Genomic DNA, 22,674 nt, shown 5'->3' on the forward strand with positions numbered 1-22,674 from the left:
CCCTCCCGCCCCCCACTCTCCCAGGTCCAGGGCTGTCAACAAGAAAGGAGAAGGGAGGGGGAACAAGCTGCCAACTGGGGTTTGCCTGGCCTGAGCTGGAGGGAGAGGGGTTGGGAGGGGCCCTGAGGTGGGGGTCTCCAATCCCCCTTCCCCTGCTCCAGCTCAGGCCAGGCAAATCCCAGCTGGCAGCTCACTCCCTCTTTTTCCTTCCCTTTTCCCTCTCCCTGCCTGCTGACAGCCCCAGGGGCAGGGCTGGGCTGCATCAGCCCAGCCCCAATCACGTGACATATAAATCCCTCAGAAACACAAGTTCCTTAAGGCGCTGTAAAGTAGAGCACCTTCATCTGATCCCTCTTTGATGAGTGTTAATTTGTCACACAATCAGCCACTTGAAAAGCACTCTGCAGCTATGCACGTGTCATGTAGAGCTTTCAGGTTGATCACACAAAAAACATAACTCTTGTCTGTGTCCCTGGCTGTTGTCTTGCCAGTTCTGTCCTGGAACCTGACAACATGAGCATGCCTTCTACTTATAACTGGTAAAAGAGAGTGACAAATAACCTGGCAGCCAATCAAAAATGTTTAGATGGCCATTTCCTATATAGAAGACAAACGAAAAACAAAACAACCCTCCCCACCCCAAAAATGTTCTTAAATTTTCTGCTTTTTTATGAAAACCTGATGTTCAAGTTTGTCATCCACTCAGCAGCTTGTGATGAGATAGAATGAAACATAGGTATTCCTTCAGAAAAGGATTTTAGGGAGCCATGGAAGGTTTTTTAATGAGAATCAGCATGTCACATTCCACACTGTATTCTAGTTTTTCACTGTTTACGCTGTGAAGAATTGCGTTGCATAATATCACAGTGTGATATGATTTAATACAGCTTAAATATCACAAATGGGACTTCATTTTTGAAACACTGCAGCCAATAAACTGACTTGCTAATTATTCAGATAGTGCATGTTTCATTACCGTTGTTGCAAATTTCTGCAAGACAAACACTTACCAGGAAGTAAAGATTCTCCTGATGTGTGACAAATCAGCACCAGCCCTACCAACCTCAATCTTTTGAGTGAGTAAAACAAAACAAAACAGTCCTTTGCATACATTCATTATTACAGATGCAAAATATATGGGTAAGATACTTAAAGTATTACAGACCCCTATCATTTCTCTTTTCTCCTTTGCAGAAGCTGGGGTGGTGTGAACAGGGGAAAAGGAGAGGGGGTTTTGGCAAGACACCCAGGTCCCTTCTCCCCATTGGGTTTACTAAGGAGCTGCCTAATTAGTTCCACAGTAAAGTCTCAACATCTACACATGCAGCCCTATTAGCCCTCAGGAAACTAATTTAACTCCATTGCAGGTTAGTACTTGTAAATACAAATAGTATCCTGCAGTGGTGTTCTTTAATGCACAACAATACACTTACAGGGCTGGCTGGGGCACAAGGGTGCTTCATTATAAGGCTGCCTGGTGACTAGCCCCACACTGGAGCACTCTCATGCCCCAGCCAGCCCCTCTGCAGCACACTGAGCTGAGTCAGAGCAGCCCCAGGCTAGCAGACTAACCCCCACAGGTCCCCTGGCAGCTGGGGCTGCTCTGATCCAGCTCAATGTGCTGCAGTCCTAGGCATATGTGAAGACATGACACCCAGGAGCAATAAATTCTGGCACCATATTCACTGGAGTGTATTGCTTTGTGTTAATTTCACATGTACATACACCCATTATGGTTTATTGTTTGTGTGTCTGTTTCCTTAACCACTACCTGGAAATCAGCTGTCTTTCTGGCCAGAATAGCTCAAAAGGGAATGTAGTTCATGCTGTCTGCTGTCATTCCTTTTTCCAATGAAGACCAAAGACCACAGTATCTTTTGCCCTCCAGGAAGAATAAATACTGCAGTATAGAATGCTAGAGTCTTAGTGATGCATTTTGCACTCCTCATCTATCTATTCTTCTTCCATGAACACATGGATAAGTGTCTCCTTTGCAAGATGTACTTACACAGCATGTCATGGCCTCAGTGACATTTTCTAATAAGATGTGTCTCTTTCCTAATGGGTGTCACAGCCTGCTGTACTAAGTACCATCTCCAGGCATTATTTGGAAAAATGGAATTGATTCATTTCCATGCTCGTGAAGTTGAGGAGCAGATACCATTGTTTAAGCGTGACAGCATTGACTTGATATATGTAAACAACGTGCAGATATTTTCCTAAAGCTCTCCTACACTTTTTCCTAAAGCTCTCCTGCATTCCCAAAATGCAATATTGTTGCCTTGCACTCTTAGTCTGTTCCTGAACAGAAAAGCCAACTGCACCAAATCACACAACAGTTTTGTGATAGTGACAGAAAAGAGCAGGGAGTAGGCTGAGGCTGCCAAACTTATTTCAGTTGCTATTTGGACATAAAGTTACTCCCATTCTCTAGCTATTGAAGGTAAATTAAATGGTCTACTATGGCACATAGCCCAGTGTACCTTGTTTTAATGTGATTTACAGAAATGAAGTATTAATATTAATTAGAGGATGGAAATGTGTTTTTTCTCTTTACCACTAGGCAGATGAAGAGCTAAAACTTAAGGAATGTGATTATTGGTTTATTTAATTCCAATTTTACAGTGAATGTATGGGCTCTACTTAACATTAATTGAATGGTCAGTGAAAGAAGTGAATTTATTTTCACTGTACATTACTTGTGATCGTACTACAAGCTCTTCTCAGTTTGATCAAGATGAGACTATTGTTGAGAAAGGATTGTAGTCTCTGTCCAATTTTGGTCTATTGCTGATCGGAGATGTTTCCATATGTAACTTGATTACAATGGAACCCTCTAGGAGTAAAATCTTTTTTTTTTTATTCCTCCCATGAAACAGAATTTGATTGGCACTTTCCATTGAAATAGTTCAGGATGTTTGTTCATCCATCTTCAGCATGACCATTGTTTCACTATATCCAAGTTCAATTTACAATGATTTATATTCAGACTTTCATTGCTACTGTAGTTGGCTTTGTTAGCTGAACAGCACACAGAGATCCTGGGTTAAAAACCTTGACATTTTAGTTCAAGGCAGCACAAGAACTGTACTTTTATGCTTGACTCAACTGAGATTTGCTCTTAGAGATACAAAGGAAGCTAACAGAAGACTGTTTATTAAAGCCCCTTAGGCTCAAAACTGGAAATGGCTGCTGGTATAATGAGGATTTGGGGGAGTTTGGGCTGAGGTTAATGATAGTGCTTACAGATGATCGACTTGTCAGTCAGACAAGAGAAGTAGAAATCTCAGGAGCCGTAGGTTAACCCAACCAGCCCTATTTCCCAAATGTATATTATAATCAGTGAAAGCTGTTTTTATTCTGGTAGCAAAAAAAGCATCTGAAACCATTTTGGGTTATTCTTTGTGCTCTTGTAACTGGAATAGAGCCTTAAAGATTTGTTTTTAATTTGCAAGGGTAGATCAATCTGAGGCTGAAACCTTTTAAACATGGCTTCTTCCATAAGCACATTCTCATAGTTCATCTATAAAAGTGTGGATTAGTAATGATATTAACACCGAATCTCACCATTGCTATATTATGTACAAACAGGAAAGAACAGCAACATTATTTGGCAGGAAGATTAATTGCAAAATGCTCTCCATTAAATAATTGATTAGATTAGACTATTACTGTTTCTTTATTCATTGTTTTGAAAAGAGCATGTAACAGGAACACTTCAAGAAAAAACAGAAATGTCTGAGATAGTTAGATTTCAAACCAACTGCAGACTGTTTATTTTTTTTCTGTGGAGTTTTTTGAAGGATTGTTATTATTTTAGTTATGTAAAAGAATACTAACACCTGTGCAAGTATGTGCAATTGACACAAAAGTGACTTGAGCTGTTGTGTACTTTCATAATAGTTGTATCTGGCTCTTGGGAGAAAGTACAGATGGTCATTTAAGCAGTAAAAATGGGTGAGAATAATTTGTATAATGCTTATCAGAATAAAAAAAAGCATAAACAAGCCACATTGACAGACGATCTTCAAATTCCAACGTATAGTCATAAATTGAGACTGTCAAAATTGGCAGATCCTCAGCACAGCCTTTCTTTTATTTTGTTCTAACTGCTTCCACCGTCCATGCAATTCATTATGCATTGGGTTTTATTTCAAAACAAATGCTTCAGTGCTCTTTAAAAAATAAAAATCAATTCCAGCAGCCTAGCACTTAGAAACTGTATAATGACAAATGAGCATGTGTATGCATGATGATGGGGGAAAAGATACGTAGGAAGCACACTTCAGTTCCAAACTTCCAAAGCATTGATATAATAAACAGTGACTAAAATCCAATTTTAAAGCTTAGGATAAGCAGTTTGATAGCAACTGCTTCTTTCGTTTTTCAGATCATTGGTATTCATTTAACATTGCTGCAACTGAAATAAGACCTAATTTTTATAAATACCATGAGTCCAATTTTGCAAATTGCTGAATATCTTTAAATCTCACTGGCTAAAAAGGTACCCAGGACCTTCCCAAAGTGGTACCAATTTTTTTTCCTTTTTTAGTGTTTAGTTCTAACTCTGAAAGATGTGTCTGTCATATGGACTTGAAATGCTTTTCAGGCTCTATTCTGCTGACAGCCATTGCCAGGACTGTTATTGAGACTAGTGCACTTGTTGACTTCAGAATATTTGTTCGGCTAAGATCTCTCAGGGGAAGCCATTTAAGCCTGTAAGTGACGAAAGGATGTTTACAAGGAAAGATGACGGTTTAGTTAAACTAATAAACATACAGGCATTGTACATTTTGGAATTAGTTGCATACCCCAGTCAAATTCAAGCCAGCAAGAATTTATAATTATATTACCTTTGCATCTCAGAGCTAGATAACATGCCATTGCTTGAAGATGTCATTACAATATCAAAAGACACGTAATTGGTCAGGTTGGAGTCTTCGCTAACACCATGTCAAGTTGAAGCTAAGCCCCAATGAATTAAAAGATCATCCTTGCAAAAGGGGATCTCTGCTTTATTTATCTTGCATTTTAAAGTGATAGTGGTTGAGCTGATCAAACAGACTTTCTGTGGCAGTAAGAAACCTGTTAGGAACCTGGATTTTCAGGTGGTCCTCATTTCTTTAAAAAAAAATTCTCTCTTCTTCTTGCACTTATGGGGATTGGTTGCCACTGGCAAAGAATGTACAAATAAAAACTGATTTTAAATGAAATCATGTTACCATGTCATAGCTGTGAAATGAACTGGTGATTTTGTTTAGGCTGTCCCAGCCTAAAATCTCACTCCCAGATATGGAATTAATTAGCATCCTCCTTGGGACACTGAGCCAAGAAGCAAAGTACTGAAAGGGACATGGGGCATGTCTACACAAGACGTGTTAATGCATATTAGCCTAATTTAATACACATTGCAGGTGTGTGTCTACATGTGCATGCCCTTAATGTGCATTAAAAATGCCAAAATTAGGGTAATCATACCTAAATTTGATACCTGAAAATGCAGGTATCAAATTTAGGTGCAATTAGATCAAATGCATTAGCACATGCGTATGTGAGAGCCAGCACTAACTTTAGTGCTGGGTATGCCCAGCCACTAAGGGCACATGGCAGGGCTGCAGGGACTTGGCACTGACTTCAGTGCCAAGTCTCTACACATATAGACACCTGCCAAAAATCAATGAATATGCATTAATACACACTAAATTTAGTTGCACTTAAATGCACGTGTACATGTGCCCACAGTAAATGAACCAAATTTCAAACCTAAGAGTTAACCCCTCATGAGTAGGTTTGAGGCATGTTGGTAGTGTACAGTATGATAGGATTGTACTGCTATTGCCTACGTTGTCCCTGTTATATAAATAACTGGATGGATCCAGTGTTCAGGGCTGACAGATTGGCTTCTCTGTCTCATTATCTTTGGATTCTTTTATGTTTAAATTAAAAATAGAGCAGTGAAAAAGAATTAAAAAACTGCTACATTGAGGTTTTTAGTTCTTTTTTCCCCTGTGGTAGTCACCGACTATTTGAGAGTTGCCTTTATTTTTCTGTTATGCAGAAGTATAGCTGATATTACTATGTAGCATTAACTTTATGCAAAGCAAAAGTGTATGAGGCATTTTACATGTCTTTGTCATCCCAGTGTAACACAACTGTAGTCAGTCCAGTTCTATCAGTCTACAGTGGTGTAACTCAGAGTGACACCAACGCCTCAATCCTTGCCCTTAAATATCGTATAGCTAACTGTCTGCTTTGGCTGTATGAATGGAAGGTGAGAACAAAAGCTAAATTAATTAACTGGAGTAGTTTAGACCTTACCTTGCTACATCTAGGGTTATTTTTTGTTTCCTTTTGATTATCTTTTTGTTATTTTCTTCTGTTGTCAAATCTGTTAAAGCTGCTTTAGATGAATAGGGTACCTTTTCTGGAGGTAATTTTGTAAGCAGGAACATGCAGAAGAGGGACAGGTCACTGTGAACCAGGTGAAGAAGGAGATTCCAGGCAAAGGGGACAGCCTGAATAAAGGTCCACAGAGGAGATATTTTTCTCTAACTATAGTACTGCACCTTTTAAAATGTGTCCCATTTTCTTGTTTTTCAGGCATTTCTTGTTTAAGACATCTTCTGGAACTACCCCTCTGTTCAGTAGCTCTTCCCCGGGATATCCTTTGACCTCAGGAACAGTTTATACACCACCACCTAGACTGTTGCCTAGAAATACTTTCTCCAGAAATGCGTTCAAGCTGAAAAAGCCCTCCAAGTATTGTAGCTGGAAATGTGCTGCTTTATCAGCTATTGCTGCTGCAGTTCTGCTTGCCATCCTCCTAGCCTATTTCATAGGTAAGCCTATGTTTCATTGTATCCCACACAAGCTGGTAAGAAGCTCTGTTTCCTCCTATCAAATCATGTTGCATTTATCTGGGTCATATCAGCAAATCAAAACTCAGCAGGTGCAAGGTTGTTATAATCCCTTTCACAATTCTGCTTGCCGAGGGGGGGAGGTTATATTTCTTTTCCAAAATTCATAAGCACATCAACATTTTAGGGCTTGATTCAACCATCAAACTTTAAAGCTAGAGTAACACATTTTCTTTGATTTTGATTGCTATAATGTCATACTGATTCACAGCCTTTGTTGTATAGCGTTACTGTAACTAAAAGGTATCCCTCACCGTTATGAAATAGAAGATGAGCTACTTTTCTGACATATTCTGTACAGCAGAGGAGTTCTTGGAACCTGAATTCAAACAATGCCAATAACCCATCATACTAAAAGCAAAGCACAAATTCTGTTTACAAGCTAGTGGAGTATAAGGTTGCTGTTGTTTGAAATGTCCAGGTTGCCATTAGTTGAAATAAGCCACAAAGGGCATGTCCCCAGAACAGGAATGTGCGTTTCCCCAGGGTCAAATAGCTGTGGCACATATTTGTGCTGCTGCTAGTTATTCCTGGTCATACCCCTGAATGTGTGCCCTGATGCACAGCAAATTGTTCTGGGTGGGCTAAGGGAGGCTGGGGCTAGCACCTGTGCTGGCCTCAGCAGCCTTACCTGTGGTCATGGGGGCTTCCTGAGGCTGCAGTGGTGGTGATCCAGATACATGGAGCCCGACCAGCAGCCAGAGCATGGCTCAGACTGGCCAGGCTCTGGTTTTAGGCAGTGCACACTGCAGCCATGTGCACCACCCTGCTTTTTTCTGCTACAGGGTTTTTAGATACTGGGATTTCCTGGTATCTAATTTTGCAAACAGAACCATGAATGCCACATGAGGCACCACAAACCACATGTTCCCACTCATGGGGAGACAGTCACTGAGCTTAGCTAAGTAGTAGATGGCCAGTTTCTTCTCTTGGCATCTTGTTCCATGCTCTACACAGATGTTTCTCAGGCATAATCAGCCTACAAAAATACTTTTTTTTATTTTACTTTTATGTAATTGTTAATCATTATGTTGCTGACCAATAATATTACACCTCTGAGTGTAATCCTGACCTGATGTTTGAATACGCTCCTTGTAGGTGTTCTCCTAGTTATCTTTACTTCTGATTGTATTTGTTCCCTAATATAGTCTAGTGGTGATGTAGCTTGTATGTGTTAAAAAAGTACCCATAGATATTAGCCTGGTGCCTTATACATTAAAATACAATACATACCCAGTTCCATATTAATGGCAGTATGCCCAAACTTCTAGCTTCTTGGCATTCTTGACATGTTTCTGCTATAGGCTGCAAATGGAGTAATTTTCAGACACTTGGGAATAGAAGAATAAAGCCCTTTCAGAAGGAACTGGGAGTCTCTATCCTTGGGAAAATGTACTGAAGATACCTGCCATCTTGTCCAGTCTGGTGTATTGCAGCATGGTGCATTGAGGAGTGATCAGTGGGATTTTCTTGGAATTGGAGGCAAAAATCTCCATTTATAGAAATGGGTTAGCATCCAGGGAGAGGGTATCAGTGTTACTGACAAAGAAATCCACCTTGCCTCTCACCTTGAGAACTGACATAAGTAAATGGGGACCCTAAATTGAAGTGGTGGGTTTTAAAAAATACCACTTCAATTTACAGCTGATTAAACCCGCATATCATGCACACACCCCGCTGACTTACCTGCCTCTGCTGTGGGGACTGGAGGGCGAGCTGCCAGTGGGCAGAGTGGTCCCTGGGCTGTGGAGGGTGGTTGGTGCTTTCGTCCGTGGCAGCTACAGGCCCCTCTTCCCCCCCACAGGTGGCAGCTGCCTGCAGGCATCCAACTCAGGTGGTCCCAGGGGGTACCACAGCCGCGGAGGGAAGCACCAGGCCACCGCACAGCTCAGGCAGACAGGGAGGCTCCAGGAGAGAAAAAAGAAAAAGGTCAGGCTTGCTGCTTTTCTTGGGTGGAGCTGCTTTCCCAGGCTGCTGCCAGGCTGTCTGCAGGACTTCCTGCAGAGCCATGGAGCTGCACAGAGCCCTGTGCTTCGCTCCTCAGCTGTAGGGGCAGCAAACTAAAACTCCTTGAAGGAGTTTTAGTTTGCTGCACTCCAAGTCATTTAAGGCGCATTACGCCGATGAATTTCCTACAGCAGCTGGAATTTAATGCACAATGTGCCATCGAGGCGTGCAAACACTGACACCATTAAAGCGATGCAAAAGCATTTAGCCTGTTTTAAAGTGTCATGCACACATGCCTCTCATTTCATCTCAACACAACTACTAGTGAAACGAATTAATGCAGTTAATACTGTGTGTGTCAACCTATACAAATCAATCTAGACAAAAAGGGATTATGTGTCATACTAACTTGTTAAAAGTTAGAATTCCAGAGAGAAGTATATCTCTTTTGTCCACAGAATGATTTTTGGTCCTGGAAGGGGTTGGTGAGAGGCCTGCTAAAGTGGTTATTTCACGGTGCTGACTTCTCTTTAAGGCTAATGTGTAAAAGAATGAAGACTTGGCAAGTTACTTCTGCCCTGTTCATGGTTCAGCTCTGTCAGACTGTGGCTCCACAGTCTGTGAGAGTAAGGATAGGAGGATAGTTATGTTTCTGTTTTTGAAAACAGCAACAGGCTTAGTGTGTTATATGAAGAAACGGATTAGAAAGAATGTTATTTATTGAACTTGACAGTTAAGATACAGTAGCTCTTTGTGTGAGCGATAATGCAACTGGGATACCATATATTGCAAATTCAATATTTTAATCATGTATGTAACTTGGAAATGATGGATTATGAAATACATTTATCTTTGGTATTTAGGTTACTAAAGCAAAGCTTTCCTGGATGGATTACTACTTTATAATCTGTCATTTCTTATTATTTATTACTTTAACTAAAACAATCCACTGACCCTTGAGAATTGAAGAACAACCTGCAACTTCAGATAAATGATGTAAATGACAGGACAGAACTGGTGGTCTCTTTCAGCACCATCCTAACCAGAGAATAATATGCACAATGGAGCTGCCCAACAAGCAGGAGGAAGAAGCAGGTTTAAAAGGAAATAATGGCACTAAGATTAAGGAATGGGGAAACAACGAAGAAACAGCTTTGTAGTATGCATAGTGAAGAAGCAATACATTGAAGAGCAAAGTGCTAAATATATTAAAAAAAGATTACAAGAAATTATGCAGAATGAGGAATCTGGTAGATCCAATAGAGTAACATAGAGTAAAGAGAATTCTTAAGGGTCATCAGGCCATAGCAGAGAAGCCATATTTTTTTATATCAGTCTTCTGAGGAAGCAATTGGGTATATTCAGACCTACCCTTTGCATTAAATAAGGAAGTGTTTTGGTCCTGGCCGTGCAAATAAAAAAACAGCCCCACCCCTTGACAGGTGCCCTGCCCCCTGGATATCAACTTGTGACTGGAAGTCCCACCCCCTTTGCCACCAGAAGTACCGCCCCTTGCACCCCGATAGTACTCCTTTCAGCAAGTGGTTTTGCCATCTTGGAACCAGAAAAATACCAAATTGTATTCTAAAAAGCAAATATCTACAACATTCATTAATATGATTTCAAAAAATCTTTTTGTCCTGATTTACATGTGTTTGTATAGTGTACATAAAGGTGATTGCACAATAGCTTCAAATGAATTCTTGTATATTGTGGAGGGGGTAGTGGGGTAGGTATAGGTTTGTGGGGAGTCTGTGGGTGCATCTGTGGGGGGTTTGTGGGGATGGATAGGTGTGGGTGTGTGGGTGTGAGGTGAGGGAGCATGTGGGTGTGGATATGTGGGGTGTGGGGGGATATGGGGTTTGTGGGGGCTGTGTGTGAAGGTGGCTGGGGTATATGAGGTGGTGTGGGGGTCTGCATGTATGGCAGTGTGAGGAGAGGTGTGGGTGCATGTGTATGTTGGGGTGTGTATGTGGGACTCACCCTATGAACACACACACACACACACCCTCTGACTCCTGGCCCTGGGGTACCAGCACGAGCCCCATGCTCCTATGATGCAGTGATGCAGCTGGGGGCCACATGGTGCTGGAGTGGCCAGGGGTATACAGGGAAGCAGTGTAAGCTTTGGCAGGCAAAGGCTTCCAGTTGAGGGGCGGGTGGAGGTGGGAGGGGGCTTGGAGGCAGGCCTTGCTGCTGGGTCCTGCTGCCGGCTTCCCCTGAGTCCTACTTGCCCTGGCTCCTGTCATCTTTGATAGGCAGCCAGGAGCAGATAAATATAAATATAAACAGGGGCCCTGTGAGCCAGATAGAATGGGCTGGTGGGACAGACCCAGACCGTGGGCCATATTTTGTCTTCCCCTTCTTTAAGAGGATGCCTTTCCCTAAATCTACTTCTAGCTCTAATTCACGAGGGAACTGGACCCACCGGGGAATTGAGTTCTGATTTGGCTACTTTTCACCTAATAAATTGTGATATTGACCTTGACCTACAGACCTGCATCCCTGGAATCCTGATTTGTTACAGAAAAAAAATTCCTGCAGAAAAAAATCACCCTTCCAGTTGCAGCCATTTTGGCATTGGGTCTCCAAAAAAGGTAACTAGCAAAATGCCTCCTGGAAACCAGCAACCTCAGTCCTACACTAATCCCAGGGAATGGAACATGGGAGCTGTTAATCTGTGTCTGAGTACCATTACTCTTAAACTAAGGGCTAGAATTTATGTAAGTTCTCCCATTGAGTGCAAAGGCCAGTGTCTTACCTGAGCCCCACTGGGCCACCTCTTAACTTAAGTGAGGGCTCCCACCCCTGGCTACTACCTATTCAATCCCCGGGGTAAGGGGCCAACCCTGAGAATCTGCTGCCCTTTTTCTCCTGCCAGTTCTGACCAAGCACTTCTCCCCAGCTTTGCAATCACATAGGTTGCATAGTCCGGATGCAACCACCATAAAATAGGTGATAAACTAATATAAAGAACTGGTCCCTGGAACTGGATGGTGTAGGGACAAGAGCTCTAATGTATAGGTATGTAAAGACCAGATAAAACTATGAAGAACTCCTGAGGTACTTATCAAATGTAGGTGAAAGTGTATAATAGTGGCAAATAAAATGCAGTATCGACAGATGCAGAGTAAAGAACATCAGAAGAAATAATTTAAACTATTCCTGTGCCTCATGAGTTCTAACCTAACTGTGTCCTCTTAAGAACACAACTGTAGGCATTTTTGGAAGTCTCTCAGTAAAATTTTCCAATCTCTAGCATTAAATGATGAAGTACACAGATGCATGGTAAATAAAGTGAGTGGAGAGACACAGTTAGTCTGAAGTGAAGCAGAAGGCACAGTAGATTTACACCCTATATCAGGGGCGGGCAATTATTTCGGGCGGAGGGCCACTTACTGAGTTTTGGCTAGCCATTGAGGGCCACATGACAGGCAGCCAGGGCTAGATAAATATTAATTTTCTAAAATTTTAGGGGCCCCATGGGCCAGATAGAATGGCCTGCTGGGCCGCATCCAGCCCCCAGGCTGCATTTGCCCCCCCCTGCCCTATATACTAACAAAAGTAAATATATATCACAAGTTGTTGTGGGTTGAAGCTCATGTCATCAGATGCTGTGAAAGGACATGTGCGAAGCAGTGTATACAGAAGGAGAGAAATTTGAATAAAAAAGGCAGAAGGGATGGGAAGAGAGAGAAATGGGGTAGGGGCAATGGTGAAAGCAGTAAAGTAGGAGCAAAGAAGTCACAAAAACTAATCCAGGTAACAGGATAATAATTTACAGTCCCGGCTTAACACAATCTTCCTTGTTCCACAGTTTCCTGTTCAGATCAGTTTTCAAATCAGATCACCCTCTGGTCAGTGATAGTGTCCAAGGAGGTTCAAGGGTTCTGCCACAGATAGACTGGTGTCAGATTGGTGTTCATTTATTCTTTCATGTAGGGATTGCCCTATGTGTTGACTGTAGACTGCAGAGGAGCACTATGAGCAGTGAAGTGCTATTGGTAGAGTTGCAAGTGAATGAACCTCAGATATTATAATCCATACTAGCCAATTGCCTGTCAAGAATGAGGTGAGGGGGCGGGGATGGATCACTGCCACCCACCACCCTGTGCTGTCATCACCTCCCAGGAGCGGGTTGGGGGAGGGGAAGCTTGCCCTGCCATTTCCATCCCCCACCGCAAGCACCCTGTATCACTGCTGCCTCCAGCACTGCTGACCTCATCCTCCCACGCCTGGCCCTACTCTTCAGAGGCAGCAGAGCACCGCCATGATGGCAAGGATGGAGCAGGGGGGTGAGGCTAGCAGCGCTGCCCTCTCCATCCCCTTTGTCCCACCATCATCATGGCAGTGCTCCACACTCTGATTGGTTGTTTCACTGACCAATCAGAGTGCCCCAAGAGCATTATGGACAGACAGACTAAGCCCTTTATTATATAAGAACTAGCCAATTGTCCATCAAGAATGATGAGGGGGTGAGGACAGAGCACCACTATCCACTGCCCCGCACTGCCACTACCCTGCCTCCAGCCCCATGTGCCGCCCTGCCCCCTGCTGCACCACCCCACAGTGCCATTGTCTCCCAGGCATGGGGGAAGTGGGGAAGCTTGCATGTGGTGGCTGCAGCCTCCACCCAGCACTCCACGCTGCTGCTGCTGTGCATCCAGCTGCATACAACCTCCTCTCCACTGGCTCCTCTCTGTACCTCCTGGCTGCTTTCAGGGCCTGGCAGCGGCAAGACCACTGTTCCCCCCCCTTCCCCTTCTCACTTTCCTTCCCCCCTCCTCTCCACTGTCTCCCCTTTCCAGCCAGCTTTTATTGGGGTCCAGCAGCAGCAGCAACAATGCCAGAGTGGGGCGGCAAGGCCAGTGCTGCACCACCAGCACCCCACGCTGCCACCTCCAAGGAGCAGAACTGAGAGCGCTGCTGGTCTCGCCCGCCTGCTCCGTCCCTTCCACCCCTGCCATCGTTGCAGCACTCCACCATCCCAGTCCATCCCCAGCATCCCCCTCTGTCTCCAAGGAGCAGGGCTGGGAGGGTGGGTAAGGCTAGCTCTACTGGTCTCGCCTCTCTGCTCCAGTCTCTCAGTCCCCACTATAATGGTGGTGCTCTGTCATGTGTGTCTGTCTGTGTAGAGCACTCTGATTGGTTGTTTCAATCAGCATTGTGATTGGCTGCTGAGACAATCAATCAGTGTGTGAATAAAGCATTACAGACAGACAGACAGACTGAGGTTTTATTGTATTAGAATATATTATTCAGTCCAGTGATGATGTAGTCTATACTGATGTCAGGGGACAGAAGGCATGTGGGTGCATTGCAATGTCTAGAACCTCAGTGAGAATGGGAGTTAAGTAATCTGTTGCTTGAAAGATGCTGTTTGAGGTTTGGGGGCTTCCTTTAAGGCATGACTAATTTGAGGCAGACATCCTTTTCCTGGAGGGGTTGGTGGTCATTTAAAGTATGTGTCTAAGGTGTTTAGGCATGGGGCTATAGGTGACAATCAGAGGGACTCCATTGTCTTTGTCCCAAGGTTGGTATTGTAGCATTTTGGAGCAAGGTCTGAATCTGGCTTTGTTGAGTGCCTACAGTTTGGGGATTGTATTGTAATCATAAAAATCCCTGCTCCAGATCTTTAAAATGTGTATCCTAGTCAGTAGGATCAAAGCAGATACAGCTGTAATGGAGAGCTTAGCTGTATATGATGGATCTAGTAGTGTGCTCATGATGACAGCTGGTGCTGTGAAGTTATCTGTGGTGGTCAGTGGGCTTCTGATATAATATGGTGATGTGGCCATTGCAAACTTCCACTGTAATGTCTAGAAAATGAATTTGCTGGGTGGCATATTCCATAGTTAGTTCAATGAAGGGATAGGAGTTAAAGTCCTGGTGAAATTTCTCTAGAGGTTCCTTCCCAGATGTCCATACAATTAAGATATTTATGTACCTTAGGTAGATCTGGAGGATGAGAGGGCAGCTGTGGAGGAAACAGACTTCAAGGTCTATCATAAATATGTTGACATAATGGGGGGGCTATATCTGTGCCCATGGCAGTGCCATTTGTTTGTAAACATAAAAAGCCCCCAAACCTGAAATAGTTGTCTGTGAGGACAAAGCAGGACAATGTAATGGAAACTGAAGCAATTTTCTCATTGGGAATAATGTTCTTTGTGGCTTGTTATTTATCTTCGTGGAAGATATGTACAGAGACATAATATCCATGGTAGCTAGTATAGTGTTTACTGGAAACTTGTCAATGGAGCCCAGTTTCTTTAAGAAATGTGTTGTATCTTTCAAATAGCTGGCAGCTCCAGTGGCATGTGGGAATTAGGATAGAGTCAACGTAGCCAGGAATACCTTCCCTGATGGTGCCAATGCCAGAGACAATGGGGTGTCCTGGGTTATCAGATTTGTGCATCTTAGGTCATAAGTAAAAGTTACCTAGCTTCCACTTCTGGGTGGTTAAAGCAGTAATCCACTCTTGTGTTTCTTGTGGTAGATCCTGTAAGAATTTATCCAGTTCTTCCTGATATTGTTCCATGGGTTCCATGATCAGGGCTTTGCAAAACTCAGTGTTGTAAAGTAATAATGCGAGTGGCAGAAAGAGACTTCCATATGAGGGGAGACTGATGAGATGAGGCATATATACAAAATAATGAATAGCATGGAGAAAGTAATTTATGCACTTCTGTTTTTATTATTTCAGAATACGGGAATAAAAATAAATGGAATGAACTGAAAAAGCAACACATTTAAAGCTGTGAAAAATAAATACATTTTACACAATGTGTAATTAACCTTTGGAGCTAATGGCCACTACATACCACCAAGGCCAAATCAAGAGCTTGGTAGGTTTACAAAATAATTAGACATTTAGATGATGAGAACATCCACAGTTATGTTAGAAAGGATGCGATTCAAAGCCTAAGCCTCCTTAGGTAGGCTTTGACAGGGTAGGAAGAAACTTCCTTTATGGCTAGGCTATTCTGTAATGATCCACTGTGGGATTTCTCACGTCATCTGAAATTTCTTGTCTTGGCTGTTGTCAGAGGCATGGTACAATCCATAAGACACTACCCTCACCTGGTATAGCCATGTCCCTATCTATGCACAAAACACCCTCCCTTACTTATTCGTGCATGTGCTTATGCATACAAATTTTTGTCTGTATGAATATGTTTTGCAAAAAGAACTATGTATTATATGCTTGAAAATTTGGCCCTATGTTCTTGGAATAGTTTCAGCCTTAAAATAGCATTTTATGTTTGTGGAAGTAAAAAGGAGGCAAACAGAAAGGTAGGGAAGGAAATCTTTTAGGTCAGATAGATTTTTCATAAAACTGATTGTATCAAAAAGTTCCTCTTGCTGTACTTGTTTTGTTTCTTATTTAACTTACACTTTCACATTCAGTTCTCAACTACTGTGAATACAGTACACATTAATGGTAGTTTAATACATGCAGCAAGAGAGCAAATACATCTACTTAATTAAATCCAGAATTGCTACCCTTCTGAGGTTCTCCAAGAAAACTAATTCTGTCATCAAATTAGTATTGCAACTTAGTGACATTTCAACATGTTTTGATAAACATCAGTGCATAGTGTCCAAATAAAATGTTGTGATGCTGTGTTAGTATTGCAGCTTTGTGCTGTCATAACACATTTTGATAAAAATCAGCATATCACATCCAAATAAAATTGTGCTGGTAGGCTCTGTTATGATAAATGTTGATAGTCAACAAAACTCCAATGGTATTTGAGACCAATTATCATGAGTGTTAATTTTACAGGATGCTAGATCCTCCATATTCAGATTAGGTATCCTGAAAATATGGGACTAGATAGCAAAATCCACTTATAAACAAAGTCATTGAAAATGTGTCAAAAAGAAAACATTACATATGTCATTGTTGTCATCAGAGCTGTTCACTTCAAAGTAGAGGGAGGGATGAAGGCATTTGTCATGTTAAATTACTTTGTAGCTCTTTAGATCCATGCCAAAGTAAAATAGAAAAAAAAAGGAAAGAAAAAAAAACAAAGTCACCTTGTCATTTTCACTACAGTAAGCCTGCCAAATATAAAATACAATGTTTTAAGTAAGCCTCTAAACTACTCTGACTTCTGCCAATCTGACTTTAAGTTTAGAAGAACATCTGGCCATCAACATGTCACTATGCTAAAAGTGTGGTAATTTTGAGTACTTACAGTTTCCTTTGGAAACAATAGAAGTATTATTTTCTCTGGAAACTAAAAGCCTGCAATGTGTTTAAAGTTGCTCCACTTGAAAATTAGTATGTTGAGACTCATGCTGATGAATCTTAGAGTGCTGGTGATATTTTGTCTCTTTCCATCATGTGAAACAGCACAGAACTTGGGAAAATAAAAAGAAAATGACAGAAAGCAATGATGAGAGAATGGTATACTTGTATAGCATCATTAGTGGGTATGCAGCTCAGGAAAAATATTAGCATTTGTTCACTCTTCGGTATTATTTGACTGAAACGACAGATGAGATGTAGGTTAAGCTATGGTTTTCTGTATAAACTTCAAATGCTGTATTCACCTTTATATTATGTGAAGTGAATCCCATTATTTAAAGAACAGATCTGTCAAAAGCCCTGGTTGTTAATTAAACATATACCTTGTGTAAATGTAAGGATCTTACATTTACTTCAACTCACAGTAAAAAACAAAAAGAGTTCTGTTACAGAGGTTAAGAAAGCTCTTTTAAGAGTATCATAACTCGCTGAGTGTCATATAGTTTCATACACACATACATGGGAGTGTATTTGTGTGTTTGTGTGATGGTTTTTTGTGATATTAATTTTAGTGAAATTTAGAGAACGAACTTTGGGGGTTCTGTTCAAATGAACCCTAGACTAAGGATCTTAGACCTTAGTTTATCTCTACTGACAATGATAATACAATACTCATGCCAAATCATAAACCATAGCTGTCCATAAGTAAAAGCACTAGATGTCACTTTCAAGCTGGATTGGCTTCTTCTCATAAATCAATAAGATAATTGTAAACTTGCCTGAGTGCAAGGGTGTCTTGTTCATTCATATTTGCAGTTTCTTCCATTTATTTGCATTCGTGAACTGGAAAATATCCCAGTGAGGAGATATTTAGGGGGAATACAAATATCTCACATAGGTCATATATGAAGAATTCATGGTTCCTAGGAAACTTGATAATGAGCCAACTGAATCTGGAAAGGACTTATGTTTGTCTGACTGCCACCTTTTGGCATCCACATTGCAAAGAATGTGGCTGAATTTAGTATAAGCTCGAGGTGAACAAGCCAATTAAGGTATACATCTGGGAGTCTTGACTCTGAGCCTATAGATCACAATAAGTCAAGAAAGAGCCATCTCCCTAACTGTAAGCATCACCTTACATATCTCATGTTTTCTTTTTCCTGTATACACTATATATATGTATATATATTATATATATGTGTATATATATGTATATACATGTGTGTATATGTGTATATATACATGTATATGTATGTGTATATATACATGTACCTATACAGAGTGAGCTCTAATTTGTTTTCAACTTGTAAGGTGAATTCACCATTAGTTTTCTGCCGTGTTCAGATTTAGTTGGAATCAGAGGCTGCATCTACATAAGCGTGGACATTTGGTTTCCCAGGAACAATTAGCAGCAGCACACCTTGTGCTGCCTCTAGTTGACCTCAGAAAATGCCTGTGCACTCTCTGGTGCATGGCATGTTATCCTGGGTGTAATAGGGGAATAGCACTGGGATGGCCCCTGCAGCCTTACCTGGGGTACTGGGGCCCTTCTGGGGTTGCAGCTGTAGCAATCCTGCTGCTCAGAGCCTGGCCGGCAGCTGAAGTATGGCTTTGGCTGGCTAGGGTCTGCTTTTGACCGTGCGTGCACTGCTTTGCTTTTTTCTTTTTCTCTTTTTTTTTTGCATGGGTTTTTTGACCCCCAGATATCCAGGGTTCAAAAAAGAAATCAAACAAAAAAAACCTGTGCTGCTCTCTTGCAGCACAGAAAACAGCTGAATGTGCAGTATGTGGCACTGAAGACGTGTCTGCAGTGCCACATACCGTACAGCCACACTCATCTGGATGTGGCCAGATACATCAAACACTTAAGACAGTGGTACCGAAAAGAGGGAAATCTTTCCAAATTTGGAGCTCAATTCTTTGAAGACAAAGAGTCCCTTGCTCCCAGCCACCACCCTCAACTCCCACTGATGTCACTATGAGCTCTGGGTGCTCTGCACCTGGCTAAGTACACTTAGCATTTTGCAAGATTTATCCTTCATTGTAATAGCTTTTGTTCAGCATTTTTTGCAGTTTTTTCTTTAGAGGAGCTGTGCATTAAAATGCTGTAAAGTGAATGTGACTTCAGTACAAAGAAAGAAATGGAATCAGGTAAGGGGCAAAAACGAGCGTGCAAATAAAGGCCCCCATTCACAGCAAATTGCACTCCAGTTAGTTTTTTGACATCCACCTGAATCTTCTGATGTCTACAGTTTTTTGAGTCTGTCTTCCCTTTCTTCATCTATGGGACAGGGATGGAGATGCTGCCAAATTTATACCTCTCTCAGAAGAATGAAATAAAACTCAAAGGGCATGTCCAGATGAGCGCGCACACGCATTTCCACAGGGACAAATAGCAGCAGCACATCTTTGTGCCACTGCTATTTTTCCCTAGGGAATTCCCCTGCACATGTGCTCTGGCATGGGGTACATTGCCCCAGGTGGGGTAGGGAGGTTGGGGTCAGCATCTGGGCAGCCCCAACAGCCTTACCTGGGGTCATGGGGGCTTCCCAGGACTGTGGCAGCAGCAGCAATCCAGGCATGCAGAGCCTGGCCAGCAGCTGGAGCATGGTTCTGGCTGGCCAAGCTCTGGTTTCAGGCAGCCCTTGCTGCTGCCACATGTACCACACTTTTTTTTTTGGTGTACTTTTCTTGATACCAGGATTTCCCGGTATCTAAATTTGCCTTTGCACTACAAATATGCAGCGTGAAAAACCATATCATATGCATGGGGTGCATTTTGCAGAGCTTCAAAAGCCTTTGAGGTGCCACAAAGCACACATGCACACTTATGTGGACATGCCCAAACAGTCCAGATTTTGAGAGAGCACCTGATGCACCGGGCTGGAAAGAAGCAAGAGATTTTTCTGAGTGATACTGCATGAAATTCACAAAGCTTCTGAGAGAAGGTGTGCTACAACTCTGCCTCCAAGTCAAATGTTTTTGCATTATTTTTTCTCTGGGAATTCTTTATGAAAGTCTTTCCTTTTGGAGCCCTTCTCTGTTGCTTTGGGTCACAGATGGGAACATTTTTTTTTTTTTTTTTGCAAACAGACTCTCCCTAGAGGTGACTGTCATCATAAAAATGTGCACATTACCCTCCATTTGTGATTACGAGTATGATGCAATTCTAGAAGTCTGCTTACTTCAATTACGCTGGAAGGCATTTTATGAAACTGATTAGAATCTGTTCAGGTCTATCAAGAGAACCTGACGCAGTCTGCATTTTGATATAGTTTATGGAGGGTGGGGGTGTTGTTTGATTTGGTTTTTATTTTTCTGTGCTGTAGACCCTGGCAAATATAGGTGTATTTCACAGCATCTCTGAGGCCCAGGTCTTGGCCCTAGCACATGGCTTGAACAGCCAAACTGGCAGCGAGGAGTTTCTCCATAAACTTTTCTTCCTCCCCAACTCAACCTCTGCAGTCATTTCTCCAAGTTCAGACTAGCAAGGATTTGAATCCACAAATTACCCCATTGGCAATAATATATCATTCAGATTAGTGAAAATGGTACTTCTCCTGGAATACCAACCTAGTACAGTACCATGGGCAGGGTAAATTAGCCTGCATTGAACTCATTGCTATTTCAGCTGCCCACTAGCTAGTTTAACCTTGCTGATATATCTCTACACCATACTGTGGTCACTTCTGTCACTTTTGTGCAGACAAACCCAGATTTCTGAGGACTAATCTCCAGTGTTATTCCCCAGAAGAGGTATATCATGACTGGTACTTGTGCAAGCTTCTCTGACTCTGAAGTAATAGGGACCTCTAAGGAAGAGAGAAAAGTTTTATTACTATGATTCTTCAATTCTCTGAAGAGAGTCCAAAACCTGAGAAGCCTTTCTCCTTATCCACTCTTCCAAAGCAAACAAGTCTACCCCCTATCCTTCACTAGAGGCAAATAGGAATAACAGTGGTTAACTACAGTGGGGGTGCCTGTCCTGTGGCATAGGTAGCCTCTATGTATGGCACATGGCAGATGGGGGTGGGGACAGGCAGGACAGTGGCTGACAGGGTAGAAAGTACAAAGCAAAGCAGCAAATTGGGCAGGGAGCACAGGGAAGGGAGCAGAAAGCAGTGTAATAGAGCAGGTAAGAAGCACAGGGCTGGGAGCAAAAGGCAGAGCAGCAGCTCAGGCAAGGGAGAGAGCTTGGAGTAGTAATTGGGGAATTTTGTGGCATGCCTGCCAAACAGGTTGGTCCTTACTATGTTATGGCTTAGTATGGCATTTTAGGGAAATAGAAACTAATGTGGTCTTAGCCTGCTACAGTTTCTGTATATTTCTTTTGAAAAATATAGCAATGACTTGTGTAGCGATGCTCACTTTCTTCAACTACTTTTCATTGTGCAGAAGGTACATCCTGGCTTTATAGTTACCACGTGTCATTCATAGGAGTGGGATGTACAGAAATGAATCCAGATTAATACCAAAATATAAGGGACCAGAACCCTGACCCATAGAGGGAGAGTGGCAGAGCAGTAGTTTTTGTTTGTTTAGAAAAACAGAAGCACAGACTTCCAGGTAGTCAAGCAGAAGGCAAAATGTTTGGAAAGCTTTGAGCCAGTGTAATATGACATACTTAGTATAGTCCAGCATATTGACAATAGACCACACCACAGGGGAAGGGTGAACTTCAGGGCCATTGAACATTGAGTTTTCCTAATATAGTTCCAGAAGAGAAACACCTGTGTGAAATAACTTTGTGATAATTCACTCTGAAAAGTCAGTGTTCAATAGCCCTCAAAATTTCTCATTTCTTCCCTGTGGAGGGGTAGTCCAAGGACTGCTCAGTGGGCTGCAACACGAAGTAGATCGGGAAGGTTGGTTTAAGACTCCTGGATTCATTTATACTGCATGCAAGCTATTGCTGTACTGCTTTGTTAACTGTATAAGATACATTATAGACTTCTTAGGTTCTAGGCCCCAATTCAGCTGAGCACTGAAGCACAGTTTCAGCATTAAGGAAGTGAATTTACTTTTGTTAAACTAGGAAATTTAAAGAGGCTGTATTTATTTTAAAGCCATTAATAATGTTTCACTTCTATAATACTAACAAACTCACAAATAAACAAGGATCAAATCAGTAAAGGAGTCAAGAATTTGTGTCAGGAAATTCTGGGAAGGCAAAGTGTAAAAGTAGGAAAACAAAACAGACACTGTGAAAATAGTAATTAGGAAGGGTAAAAGCAAAAGGAATTATGGAGTAACGTAAATTTATCAGTGGGAAAACAAGTGACACGTTAGCATATGAAATGACAACAAAGTTTAAGCAATATTTCTTTAATGAGACAAAATAACAGCTCCTCCATAATTCCAAATATGTCTAAGCAACAATACTGAAATCAATAATCAGGAATTAGCTCCAGTTTATTCAGTCTTCAAAGCTCTATACCTCATTTTGGATTATTTTCAGTCACCTAATCCTGTTATTCTTAGGTATAAAGGCTAGGTACTGATGTTACACATCGCACATTAAGCAGGCAGAAAGTGCTCTAAAGCCATAAC

General features: G+C 41.9%; 1 protein-coding gene across 7 annotated transcripts in view; it reads left to right on the forward strand.

Annotated features, from left to right (window-relative positions):
* TENM2 (teneurin transmembrane protein 2) overlaps positions 1 to 22,674 on the forward strand; it is a 1,374,704-nt gene that overhangs the window by 1,067,759 nt on the left and 284,271 nt on the right. For all 7 annotated transcript variants that reach the window (XM_019506504.1, XM_019506506.1, XM_019506505.1 and 4 more), the window contains one exon: positions 6,601 to 6,839. In XM_019506504.1, coding sequence (XP_019362049.1) covers positions 6,601 to 6,839 — 239 coding nt within the window. The remainder of the gene's footprint in view (positions 1 to 6,600; positions 6,840 to 22,674) is intronic.

Source organism: Gavialis gangeticus, unplaced genomic scaffold (assembly GCF_001723915.1).
Source record: "Gavialis gangeticus isolate Ggan-Ray unplaced genomic scaffold, GavGan_comp1, whole genome shotgun sequence".
In the NCBI taxonomy this organism is placed as follows: domain Eukaryota; kingdom Metazoa; phylum Chordata; order Crocodylia; family Gavialidae; genus Gavialis; species Gavialis gangeticus.